Here is a 13,577-nt window from a genome sequence, read left to right on the forward strand (position 1 = left end):
TATTGAAATTTTGTGGTCTAAATAAAAATTATTATGCATTTTAATGTACAATTATTTTTTTTTATGTAAATTCTTTTAGCATTGTATTAGTTGTTTTCTTAAGTTTTAACATATACATACATACCTCAAATCTTGCAAAAAAATTGTATACAGTTCAAACATTTTTAAGTAAGGCAATCTTTAGAAATATAAATACGATTGTTTACAATTGTTTAATTTATTGTGTATATATAGCATTATTATTACTTTATTAATTTAAAAGCACTTTACATCACATCACATATTATTTTTAAACAATTTACAAGCAAATAGTAGCTTTGGATAACATTAAATCGAATATAAAAAATGTATAATTTTACAAACATTACTAAAAAACATTAAGTTTACATACATGTAAAATTTTAAATTCTGTCCATGACTATGGGGTTGTCAAACCAATATAAAATACTATATTGAGATTACAATTACTAAGCTTTAGTATTTAAAGTCGTTTTTACCCTTCTACTGTAGAGTAATTGTCCAATTTAAGCCTGATGAAGGGAACATATCCATCAGGTTTTTTTATTGGTTTAATTCTTTGTCCCGATTAATGCCCATTAAACGGAGTCTTTCATTTGAACGAAATTGTTTTTTAACGGACTTGGAATGTCCTCGTAAATTTCGAAGAACCTGAGCATTTTCAGCATACTCCTGTGGATTATAGGTTGGCACGGGCGGCAAGTCATCCCAATTTTCTTCGGTTTCCAATGGGTATTCCCGTGTTTGTGCTGATGTAGTCGCCCCATCCGCTGCAGCTTGTTCTTCTCCGCGCCTATAATGCTCATAACCAGCGCGGTCAGGACAATTTTGGACGTGCCACTATAAAAAGTTTGAACACATATTTTAGATACTCATAATTACGCTAAATAGAAAACATCTTAATACATACATCAAGCTCCGGCTCATTAAGGATATGAGTCACATTGAAAGGGCACGTCACCTTGGAAACATGTAAAAAATTCTTCCGGCACCTCACCAGATGCACCTGAAAACGTTTTTTCAAAATCGAATGGGATGCAACGTATGGGCATTGTACATGTTCATCACGGGTATTCATTTTTTCGTGTTCCCTAAGCTCTTTAATTGCCCTTTCTAAAACAAACAACGTGAGCAAATAACGTTCATAACGGTATGATTTATTTTACTGAAATAATATAAGAAAAAAACAAGCAAAAACAACAACAAAAACGTAAAATCATTACTCAGTGTAATCCTTATATACCAGATCGAAAAAAATACAAATGATAAAATTCACACACAACTCAATTTTGAGAAATATTTTTCTTATTTGCTTTTGCACATTATTATATTTTTAACTTTTTTTTATGTAAATTTTTCTATATAAAAATATTTGGTTCTTATTTGTTTTACTCTATGCCTAATTGAAAATTAATCGAATTTATAAATTCTGCACAAACTATAATTTTTATGTGTAGGCAGTTTAATGTATTCCTCATTTGTATATAAAATATTTATATTTAAAAAGATATACCTATTAATAACTAACGAAGAATAAAAGTAATAGAAATTAATTGCTTTATGGTGTTCAAATTTAAATACCAACGGCAGAGAACATATAATATATATGTATATATATAATATAAATAATATATATAATTATACGTTCTCTGCCAACAGCTAAAACAAATTCAACTACTTATATTCTAAACAAAACAGAAGGCACTTCCGGAAAACGCTACTGCGCCACTACTGTCATCTACTCTACCCAGAGAACGTATAATATAGACAGAGAACGTTTATCATAGACAGAGCAGAGAACGTAAAAGAATGTCCCCTGCTGTTAAGTGGTGAAACGCGCTAATAATTTTCTGTGGTGAAATGCACTCATCCAAAACAGTAAATATCCCAAAATTGAAATATCCCTAAATTTTCGTCATCGGGAACCTTCTCTATTCTTTTGCGTTCTCTGGACAGAGAACGTTTATCATATAGAAGGTTCACGGCGCGGAGCACTTTGGCTTACATTTTTATACCCTGAACAGGGTGTATTAAGTTTGTCACGAAGTTTGTAACACACAGAAGGAAGCGTCGGAGACCCTATAAAGTATATATATAAATGACCAGTATGTTGAGCTGAGTCGATTTAGCCATATCCGTCTGTCTGTCTGTCAGTCTGTCCGTCCGTCTGTCTGTCTGTATATATACGAACTAGTCCCTCAGTTTTTAAGATATCGTTTTGAAATCTTGTAAACGTCATTTTCTCTTCAAGGAGCTGCTCATTTGTCGGAACTGCTGATATCGGACCACTATAACATATAGCTGTCATACAAACTGAACGATCGGAATCAAGTTCTTGTATGGAAAACTTTCGCATTTGATAAGATATATTCACGAAATTTGGTATGGATTATTTTCTAACAATGTATACGTAATCTCCGAAAAAATTGTTCAGATCGGTTAACTATAGCATATAGCTGCCATACAAACTGAATGATTGTAACAAATGCTTGCATGGGAAAATTCCTCATTTAACGATATATCTTCACGAAATTTGGTATGAGTTATTGTTTATGGAAATAATGTAATATCGATAGAAATTGTTCAGATCGGCTCACTATAGCATATAGGTTCCATACAAACCGAACGATCGGAATCAAGGGCTTGTATGGAAAGTTTTCGCATTTGACGTGGTATCTTCACGAAATTTTACATGGATTACTGCTTAAGGTAATAACATAATCTCCGAAAAAATTCTTCAGATCGGATTACTATAGCATATAGTTTCCATACAAATTGGACACATAGTTACTAAAAGAAATGCACCTGTGAAGGGTGAAGGGTATATTAGCTTCGGTGCAGCCGAAGTTAACGTTTTTTCTTATTATACTTTTATATGCAAACATACATATGTACATACATATGTATGTATGTAGTATGTATGTATACGTTTTCTGTATATTTATGATTACGGGTGCATTGAATACATTTTAATTAAATTACTTTTTCAAAGCAATATTCGCAATTAATGTGAAAATAAGGCCTATTTTTAGAATGTATGATATAGTATTCATACTTATGTGTATACTTCTTTACATACATATGTATATAACAAACTATAATAATATATTAAAAAAATTAAATATATTACAATAGTGATAAATGTACATACATTAATCGTATATTTTATCTTTCAAAACTTATATTCACATATATCATGACCATATGTGTTTATGTTCGCTTTCGCGATTTGAAATCATATTATCACTTATCAGTTATAACAAGTGCGCGCTGCTCATATGTATGTACATACATAAATATGTGCGTATGACATTCCCACACAAATAATGCATACACAACATACAAACTTATATGCGTTCACATGTAGATATGTCATCCGCAAAAATTACAAATATTGTTATACAAAAACAATAATGGTTTCAAATAGCATCAGCGGCGTCACAAGTCAATAGGCATGACAGCCAAATAGCCGATGTCCAAATTTGTAGACAAACACACAACAACAACATTCTCATTCATGAACTCAAGCGTGCTTTCAACCGGAAAACTCCCTTCATTCATAAAAGCATGCCTTTGCGTCTTTTCGCGACGATGGCAAAAGCTAAAAATCATAAATTGAACAATTTCTGATATTTTGCTAGAAGGGAAAAGTGTCAACCCCGCAAACTCGCAAAACACAGAAAAAACTGACAAAAGTGGCAACATAGCTGTTGTCAATTTATAATATTTGTCAATTCTAAAATATTTTTCCGTGGCTCGCAAAAATCTGCGTCGATATGTATGCAGGCTCATACTTATAATGTATATTCATACATATTTACGCAAGTTTGTTGGCGAAGCTGTTTGAGCGGCAAGGGAAGCGGTGACAATAGACAATCGTTTGCTTAGTTTTTCGGCACAGCTCGGATTTTCTACCAACAACACAATGCTGTGACGCTTTGACGTCGCGTCAGTCCTTCGACCGATTGACTCTTTGACATGAAAGCAAAAAACGCGAGCTTTACCATTGCTTGTCCGTGTCAACGGAGATTTCGCATAAAGCATTTGTGTACATATTTATATCATATGTACAAATGTTGCATCTAGACAAATTTACAAACATTATGCCTATGGTCTGTCATATTTGTTTACATGCACACCCAATTATATATGAGCACATGTGCAACGATATCGAATCTATTAATAACCAAAGCAAATATATATTTTTGTATTTAAATATATGACCTGTCAAACCCATATACATAGAATGTACATATTCTTTGTGGTTTATTCAATATGATTTATTTTTCTCAGTGTGAAAAATAGTACTGCCAAACTCTTATTGTTTACATTGTTTGACATTTATCCGTTCCATATATTCACATGTGCGCTCTACAAATGAAAACAATGTGCATTCTTTTTTAGTTTCTTTAATTATTTTGAATATTTTATTAAGTTTAAAGTTTCAACATGCCACCCGTATCACAGGAAGGTAATTGTCTCATATACCGTGGCAGCAATTTTCTCAAGCAGGTAAATTTCATTGGGATTGACGTGAGCATTTGAATTACTAATATGAATTTTGATTCCTGTTTAGCGCCTTATACTGTCTTGCCTTAGTGGAAAGCCTGTACAAATAACACAAATTCGCATAGATGATGATACGGCTCCCGGTTTGCGTGAATATGAAATAGGTCTAATAAGGTTACTTGATAAGCTAACAAATGGTACCAAAATTGAACTCAATCCCTCGGGCACCTCTGTTCTGTTTACACCGGGTCTCTTGCACGGTGGTGTGCTGCATCACGATTGCTGTATTCAACGTGGTATAGGCTATTATTTGGATGCGCTAATAGCTCTTGGTCCGTTTTGTAAAAATCCCATTAATGCAACTTTAAAAGGCGTAACAAATAGTAAAGACTCACCATCAGTAGACCACATAAAAGGTTCAGCAATTCCGGTTCTTAAACGATTTTTAGTTGTGGATGAAGGATTAGAACTTAAAGTTGTTAAAAGAGGTGCAGCACCTCTTGGTGGTGGTGAAGTACAATTCCGATGCCCGGTGCGTAAGAACATACGTTCTCTGCAATTCCAAACTCAAGGCATGGTTAAGCGTATTCGCGGTACCGTCTACGCATGCAAAGTATCGCCTGCAATGGCCAATCGCACTGTGGAAGCGGCAAAAGGTGTAATGTTAAAATTTCTTCCCGACGTATATATATACACTGATCAAAATCGTGGTAAAATGTCTGGTAATTCACCAGGTTTTGGTATTTGTTTGATAGCAGAAACAACTGATGATGTTTGTTATGGCGCTGAAAGCATTTCAAACAGCAGAGAGGACGTAAGGTTTTCATAAAATAATGAAATTCCTGTGATTTATTTTGCATTTAATTTATTATAGGGGAAAGATCCTTCTGTACCTGAAGATTTGGGACGCGAAGCTGCAATGAAATTGCTTGACGAAATTTATCGGGGAGGCTCTTGTGATTCATCGTATCAATGGCTTGTCACCCTATTTATGGCTTTGAGTCAGAAAAATGTTTCAAAATTTTTAACAGGTATCTGGGTTTTGTGTAATGTAATTAATATAAATTATTTAATTAAAATGTTTTATTGCAGGCCCACTCTCTACTTATACAATACATTTCCTACAAAATTTGCGAGACTTCTTTTCAATAACGTTTAAGCTAGAAAACCCAGAAAATGATGACGAAGAAGATGCCTTGCCAGGCGCCCAAAAAGTGCTGATGACATGTGTAGGCATCGGTTATACGAATATAAGTAAACGTGTCAACTAAAAATTTAAAAATGATTGTTTATATTTGGTGCATAAATGTATTATGAGGCTATTATGCCGGTCATTTCTACATTTTATATCAAATAAAATATGTAATCTTCAGAAAAAACAAGAATACTTTACGAACTTTTTATGGGGCTATGCGTTGTTTAACAATCTTAAAATCATTTGTTTAGCTTTTTTTGGAATTTTACTTAAGAATTAATAAGCAAAAACTCCCAATGCTACTCAAAATATCTGAAAAATGTTCTTTTAATATTCCGAACTATTTTATTATTATTTTTTTTTTGCAAATGGAATGCCCTATAACTTGATTTGAATTATCAACTGTGCAACAACAATTGTTTGACAGTGCAACCAAGTTTGATCAAAAAACTGTGAACTTAAATTAATTTCAAGCATACGAATAGAGATACTTTTTAAATTAAGGGTAAATGTTCAGCACAGCGTAAATGTTCTGAATTTTTTTATTTTTATTGTTTAATTTTACTTTATGAATATCTATGGTTCATGCTTTTAAAAACATTTTTTTTTTTTGTTTTTAATGAAAAAATTATTTTTTTCACGGTTTAAAACGTATACTTTCCATCATTCAAGCCATCATTAATTCGATGAAACGAAGGATCTATATTATTTTTGTTTAAAGCTGGCTCCATTGAAAAAAGTTTCCACACACGGCAACGTTAGAAGAAAAATGATTGGTAGCACATGCTTTTAAAACGAACAGAACTAAATGTTACATACATTAATAACAGAGATAATATTCCAATTTAATTTGTGTTTTTGAGTACAGATTTACAATTTTGGCAACTATATTTACAATAATAGGAATCCTTGATAATGTTGTCCTTAGAGAACGATGATGATGTAGTAGTGTGTCCATACAATCCAGCGCATCGGTTGCTACGGAAACGGTTGCAACCTCATCTTATCAAGTGTCGTGAAAATTATCCACAACTTCAACTTCAAAGATGTCCATTTAATAATACTCATCACATACCTGAACCAGAATTCTGTGTAAATAGTATATTTATGAATATTTATTTGGAACATTTTTATTTTTTATAAAAAATATTACTTTCTAGCTTCATGTTACAAACTGTCCGGATCGAAAACTCATAACACAATATAAATACGATGCAGCAGAACCAAAGGAAGAAGAACGTGTTTCTCATGCACCGATTGAATGCGAAGAAAATTGGGATGATACAGAAGTTGATGATTACGATCCTCAGAAATTCATAAAGGAGAAAGAGGTTCTACGCCAACCCCTGGGAATTGCTCCAGCAGAACGAAAAGAGTTTATTAAAACGGAACGTAAACGTTTGGGCGATGAAGAGAGTTACAGTGAAAGTGACGATGATTTTAAAGATGATATTACTAAAAAAGATGAGAACGAAGACTTAAGTTCAATTAAGCGGATACGCTCCATTTCGCCGTCACCTCCGCGTCAGAGGGAACGATCACGAAGTCGATCGCCACAGTCTTCTGCTCACTACGAACGTACTCATGTACGTGGTTCGCATATACCACCTCTTCAAATACCACCGCGAATTTCTTTTGCATCTAGTAGCAACCGATATTCCAACGACCACATCCAGCCATTGCCAGGAGCATATGACATTGATGACGATCCTTATTATAATAGCGGCAATGATGCCTCTTTTCAGATAGGCAATTACAGCAGTAGTAACAGCAGCCACAATCCTCCTTTTGTCGCTTATCCTACTCGCATGTCATATCATAATAACGACAATGGTGCCTCTTATCAGATAAGCAATTACAACAGTAGTAATAGCAGCCACAATCCTCCGCTTATCGCTTATCCTACTCGCATGCCATATCATAATAACGACAATGGTGCCTCTTATCAGATAAGCAATTACAGCAGTAATAGCAGCCGCAATCCTCCACTTATCGCTTATCCTACTCGCATGCCATCTTATGGGCGTGGTGCTTATCGTGGGTACAATAATAGCCGCGGAAATTCGTCACGTTATAATGATCGTTATTAAATTTATACCTGTATATAATTTAATTCGTGTAGACTGACGAGTATTTACTATAGAATATTTTAAATTTTTTTCTTAAAAAAATACTGTCAGATACCACAATAATTCTACGCTTCTATAGTTACCTTACCATTATGCATATTTTGACCTACATTTTATAGTAATGTTAATTTTTAACTGCTGTAAACATGTTTAATAAATTTTATTGTGCGCATATGTATTTGTAGGTAGGTTTATTAAGTTAAAGCTCAAAAATTCCAAATATAATACAGGTAATTCAAAACGAAATCAAATGTTTGTTGAAATTATGTCTTATGTAAATAATGCACTTCCTCTAAAGAAATTATAAGTTTTGCAATCGTTTGCGTTCAGCATTACGAAATGCAACTCTTTCTGATGGTTTCATTCCAACAGGTTGTCGTAATACATTTGCTTTTTCAGCATATGCTTTAGGATCATATGATGGTACACTTGGCAGATCGTCCCAATTTTGGGATGTTTCCAGTTCAAAAGAAGTATTTGCAGTTTGCCAAGTTGAATTTGCTTCTGTTCCATTGTCATTAAAGGTAGTGGACATTGATGATCCAGATGCATGCGAGTCATTACTTTTAAAAACTTCAAATGACTGACGATTTGAACAGGTGCTTACGTGCCACTGCAGTGAAAAAAAAAAACAAATAACCAATATTAATATGTATGGTATTTAAATAAGAATAGTGTACGTTATATTATGAATTCGCGATAAATCGGTGTGATCGTTGTTGGCGATTAGTGCTACATCCTTTCGGACACAAACTCATGCATCTAACTTACATCCAACTCTTGTTCATTCACCCGGTGTGTCACATTGAAGGGACACACAACCTTTTTGGCGTCTGGATGCGATTTTCGACAACGAACTAGATGAACTTGAAAACGGCAACGCAATATCTGATGCGATAGGTTATAAGGGCAGGTAAGAATATCTACTTCTTCACCCACACGTCGCAACATATTCAAACAAGGATCTTTTATGGATATATGTTGAAAAAAGATGTGGAAGATCTTACAAAAAAATTGTATTATTTCAATCCGACCTCTGGAGGAACTGTAAAGATGTGGCCATCATAGATTTCAAATTACCAAACAATGTTGCCAATTATTGCATGCAGAAAAACTTCAACATAAAATTTTTGTAGTGTTTTACTTGCATATACCGTTACAATAAAACGGCTCCAATCTCCTAAGGATTATTCGTTAGGATATATTTATAGCTTAAATCTTTAAAAATGGAAACACAAGAAAAATATAGGAAGGTATCCACAAAGGTGGCAGCACTATATAAAACTTACACCACGTTCACAATATATCTACATATCTTGACTGGCTAAAAGTAAATTGTCTGTGTTTTGTCTAAGTCCACTTTGCCTGAAAGTGCCCATACACGAGCACACAAGTGCGTTCGATCGGTAAGTGTTCGCATGCGGTTTACTCGTGTATGGGCTCGCGATCCATGTTCGCGAAAATGTTTGATTTTTACGATCGGTGCGCGCACATGTATGTCGTGTCTGGCGCTGTGTGCACTCAAAACCTCATTTGTCTCGTGTCCCCGAATAGGAAAGATCGCCGACGAACAATTTTCCGCTTGCTTGTCGCACGTATTCACTATTTGAAGAACGAACGCAAAAAGGATTTGTATATCGTGTATGGCGAAACGATTTCGTATAGATCGAACGCACATGTGTGTCGTGTATGGCTACTTTTAGATACAGAATTAATAGGGGGATTCTCTTGCGCTTGGAAGATTGCAGATTGCAAAAATCCTATACCGAAATATACAAGAGCACGAGAGCACCCATTGCAGAATCTAGTGATATATGAACGGCTGATTCGGTCAATTTATTGTAAATGACTATTGTGCATGGCTATTGTGAATTGGCGCACCTTCTGCATACATTTTCAACAAAAAAAACTGTAACAAATCTTATAATTTAATTAGAAATTATAAAATCTATTTAAAATTTACATTCCTCAACAAGTCAACATCAAAATATGTAGTTAAGTAAAATGACAGCTAGCACAGGGTTGCAATAATTTTTTTACGTGTCATTGCACGAAAATAAACATGGGTTTTGATCGGACATATTTTACAGCCCTTGCAAATATATTTCTGCGTGTGTTTGTTGTTGTGCCGTTGCTTTAGGTGGAAAAATCTGCAATTCGTGCACCGTGCAAGGGTTTTGCAATAGCAGGAGAATACCTCTAATGTAAATAATAAACGTTAGGACTTTCTATTTCAATTCCATTAATGATTTTAGTCTGAAACTATATGGCAACACCAACTTTTGACATTTTTGTTCGCCATATTGGTTTTCAGTTCCAATTCGTTCCAACAGCATTTCTCTCTTTCTTCTACGGCTGTTCGCCATCCAAGATGGTAGGTCAAATTTTTATGTAAAAATCTTTCAATTTCTGTGCCATCATATAATGAAAATAAGTGAAAACTATCTTATTTTCAAGTTCAAATGTGAATTTATCGAAAAATATGGTTATTTTGAACTAGCAAAATAAATACGTGGAAGTTCAGCCGTTTATAAGATATGCTGAGCCAAAATCTCTTCAAGGAGTTATGATGGCAAATTTGAAATAGTGAATGCGAATTAAATATACTCCACTTGATTTGGATCAAAATTACTAATAATAACTCTGCTTTTCTTCTATAGACGAAAGGTACATCAAGCTTTGGTAAACGCCATAATAAGACGCACACTTTGTGCCGTCGTTGCGGACGTTCATCCTACCACATTCAAAAGTCAACATGCTCCCAATGTGGATATCCCGCTGCTAAGTTGCGTTCATGTAAGTATTTAATTGTATTCGTATTACATTAATCGAGAAGGTTTATTTTTTAAAGAAAATGAGGTTGCCTTCACAGACGTGACTTTGCTACACAATTCTCGATAGTGTGATGATAGTAGATAAAAAAAAAAAAAGAATGTGCAACTCGGCGTATGGCGTTACAGATTTTGTGCTGTTGTGTAAATGAAAATTGTTATTTACTCCTTTACTTCAAACCTCATACAATTTCATGCATTTGAACTAATTTGTTGTCGTTAATAAGATACCAGTGTTCTGCAATTCATCTATTAATTTGATAATTCCAAATATAGTATGCGATTCCTTTGCATTGCTAAATTTGTACCTACAGGTGTTCCCAAAAGTCATAAAAAGTATTCAGTACTGTCGAATTTGATATTTAATTACCAAAGGCAAGTCTAGGGTAAATTTTGGAACAGCATCCCCCCATTTCGGGTTTAAAATGGGCATGTACGGATAGATTTCCCGTCATTGGGGTATTATTTGTTTTCTTTATTTCTTTTGGTTCTGTAAAATAATAATGTAACACTGATTATTAGTTAGAATGCAACCCTTTTGTTATTGTGTGAACCAAAATAATTGCACAAAAGTTAAATATTGAATAAAAGTTACTTTAACACAATTTAATACAAAATAATTGGTTAGAAATAAATTATCGAAGTGTTAGTGAATATGAAAGTTAAAAATATAAGTGGAAAATTAATTATACTACGGAGAAACACGTATTTTAAATAGTTGAATTTTTGAACTTTGAATGCAAATATCTCAAAAACCATAGGTCAGCGGCGACTATACATAAATATATTTGGCTGCGATTTAGAATTCAACCCTTTTGTTATTGTGTGAAGAAAAATAATTGAACAAATGTTAAATGTTAAATAAAAGCTATTTGCACTATTAAATATAAAATAAATGCATAGAAACGAATTAGTGAAGTGTTAGTGGATATAAATGGTAAAAAAATAACTATAAAATTCATTATAAATGGGAGAAACACACATTTTAAATAGTTGAATTTTTGAAATTTAAAAGTTAAATGTCTCAAAAACCATAAGTCAGCGGCAACTATATATGTGTATTTTCTTGATCTGGTGGATCTCCTCTATCCGTACATAACCATTTTAACCCCTAAATCGGGGGGATGCTATTCTAAATCCCAGCCGTATTTAATTTAATTGTTGTATACATATTACTTTAATCGAGATTTATTTTTAAAGAAAAGGAGGTTAAGGTGACCAGACCACAGACATTTTGCTGCACAATTCTCCATAGTGCCATGATAGCAGATAAAAAAAAGAAAGTGCAACTCGACGTATGGCGTTAAATATTTTGTGCTATTAGAACACTTCTACTGTTTAAATGAAAATTGGTTATTTATTTGTAACACTCGTTTATTTTAAACGTCATACAATTTCATGCATTTGAACTAATTTGTTATCGTTGACAACATACGAGTTTTTTTCCAATTCATATATTAATTTGATAATTCAAATATATGCGATTCCTTTGCATTATTAAATCTGTACCTACAGGTGTTCCCAAAAGTCAATGTATACATTACGGTCGAATTTTGAAGCGCATGTTTTTAATGGGAATCTTTACTTTGCACGTTAGGAATATGATATTTAATAAGCTCGTACGTATAGATATGAAAAGGATTATAAGGTTGAAATATATTGTGAGTGTAATATTTCTTAAATCTACGATGTAGTTGTATATGTATGAAAGTGGCAAGTGTCTCCTATCTTACCATTTATATTTAGCTTAATTGAAAAACACATTACAGCTTAATTTTGCAATATGAATTTTTAAAATCACAATTTTTGCTTTAACTATAATAATATATTTTCATTTAATTTGCAGACAACTGGTCAGTGAAGGCTAAGAGGAGGAAGACCACTGGCACAGGTCGCGTGCGTTACTTGAAAGTGGTCAGACGTCGTTTCCGCAACGGTTTCCGTGAGGGTACCCAAGCTAAACCCAAGAAGACCACCCAGTCTAAATAAGAGACCTAACATGTACCAACGCTTATTAGTCGGTGTTTGTGTGTCTACTATCTAGGGTTGATTTCTTTTTTAAGGAATTGTTAAACTAAAAAGGAGATAAATAAAATATTCTGTTTTTTTTGTAAAAACAATAGCATGTATTTTATTTAAACTTTTTGAGCAAGATACCGCAAAGTAAATGACAGTTTTTATCTCTTTACAGTTTGTTTCTCATTTCCAGTATGCTTAAGTGTCAACTGTCAAGTTTTAGATGAAAATAAAAGCTTCAGCAAGGTTAGTTTGGTGTCCAAAATGCTTAGGAAAACAAACTCAAAAAATAAGTTTCTAAATTATATTTGTTTAATATGCGTATTTATAAATTAAAAATTATTGTGTTGGACAAGTTGACATACTTATGTACATAGTATATAGAAGGTAAAGGTATGTAATTTACAGCAGTAAAGGGCGTACGCATCACAGACTTATGGACTAAACCTCGCGCTAATTATTAAATAATGACTTAATTACGAACTTTATGCTAAATAAAATATTAACCAGTTTATTGAACTAAAATCTAATGACTATTCGCTGTGTTCATGTGTGACTTTCCCATTTGAAGTCGAACTGTTGGTCAGTGTTGTGGATGCTGTGGTGTTTGACTCTGACGTGGGATATGTTTCTAATAATTGTGGCTGTTTCGCATCGCTACTGATTTGTGTTGTCTTCACATGCCCATTTTCCAGTTTTTTGCTCGGAGCCGGCGCGCGTTTGAAAATAAGTTTTTTAATATTTTGGAATGGCGCATCGAAAAAGATTGTGAGCGCAACCGACGCGAGGAATATGCAAATAAATTCATTGGTATCAAGCTGTAAAGATATTTTGTAAAAAATATTAAATATTTTTTTGTCAAAAATATGTGTGATGTAC

At 33.5% G+C, this 13,577-nt stretch overlaps 6 protein-coding genes across 9 annotated transcripts in view; 3 read left to right on the forward strand and 3 right to left on the reverse strand.

Annotated features, from left to right (window-relative positions):
* The window catches only part of LOC126759164 (frizzled-3), a 485,412-nt gene that overhangs the window by 69,977 nt on the left and 401,858 nt on the right, over window positions 1-13,577 (reverse strand). The gene's annotated exons all lie outside the window — the stretch shown is intronic.
* Window positions 194-9,012, reverse strand: LOC126759341 (uncharacterized). The gene is made up of 4 exons (XM_050474076.1): window positions 8,623-9,012; window positions 8,156-8,464; window positions 929-1,177; window positions 194-858 (listed from the first exon to the last, which is right to left on the reverse strand). Exons 1-4 carry the CDS (start codon window positions 8,800-8,802, stop codon window positions 562-564), a joined length of 1,035 nt encoding a protein of 344 aa, XP_050330033.1. The 5' UTR covers window positions 8,803-9,012; the 3' UTR covers window positions 194-561.
* LOC126759179 (probable RNA 3'-terminal phosphate cyclase-like protein) lies at window positions 4,370-5,912 on the forward strand. Its single transcript, XM_050473859.1, has 4 exons — window positions 4,370-4,530; window positions 4,595-5,341; window positions 5,402-5,558; window positions 5,620-5,912. Exons 1-4 carry the CDS (start codon window positions 4,468-4,470, stop codon window positions 5,796-5,798), a joined length of 1,146 nt encoding a protein of 381 aa, XP_050329816.1. The 5' UTR covers window positions 4,370-4,467; the 3' UTR covers window positions 5,799-5,912.
* Window positions 6,528-8,096, forward strand: LOC126759182 (uncharacterized protein DDB_G0283697-like). Its single transcript, XM_050473864.1, has 2 exons — window positions 6,528-6,814; window positions 6,883-8,096. The coding sequence occupies exons 1-2, from the start codon at window positions 6,638-6,640 to the stop codon at window positions 7,810-7,812; spliced, it is 1,107 nt and encodes a 368-aa protein (XP_050329821.1). The 5' UTR covers window positions 6,528-6,637; the 3' UTR covers window positions 7,813-8,096.
* On the forward strand, window positions 10,126-12,799 carry LOC126759199 (probable 60S ribosomal protein L37-A). Its single transcript, XM_050473895.1, has 3 exons — window positions 10,126-10,225; window positions 10,512-10,647; window positions 12,529-12,799. The coding sequence occupies exons 1-3, from the start codon at window positions 10,223-10,225 to the stop codon at window positions 12,669-12,671; spliced, it is 282 nt and encodes a 93-aa protein (XP_050329852.1). The 5' UTR covers window positions 10,126-10,222; the 3' UTR covers window positions 12,672-12,799.
* The window catches only part of LOC126759156 (nose resistant to fluoxetine protein 6), a 57,149-nt gene continuing 56,560 nt past the window's right edge, over window positions 12,989-13,577 (reverse strand). For all 4 annotated transcript variants that reach the window (XM_050473828.1, XM_050473825.1, XM_050473826.1 and 1 more), the window contains exon 13: window positions 12,989-13,516. In XM_050473828.1, the coding sequence (XP_050329785.1) occupies window positions 13,232-13,516 (285 nt within the window). In that variant the 3' untranslated portion in view covers window positions 12,989-13,231. The remainder of the gene's footprint in view (window positions 13,517-13,577) is intronic.

Source organism: Bactrocera neohumeralis, chromosome 5 (assembly GCF_024586455.1).
Source record: "Bactrocera neohumeralis isolate Rockhampton chromosome 5, APGP_CSIRO_Bneo_wtdbg2-racon-allhic-juicebox.fasta_v2, whole genome shotgun sequence".
Classification (NCBI taxonomy): domain Eukaryota; kingdom Metazoa; phylum Arthropoda; class Insecta; order Diptera; family Tephritidae; genus Bactrocera; species Bactrocera neohumeralis.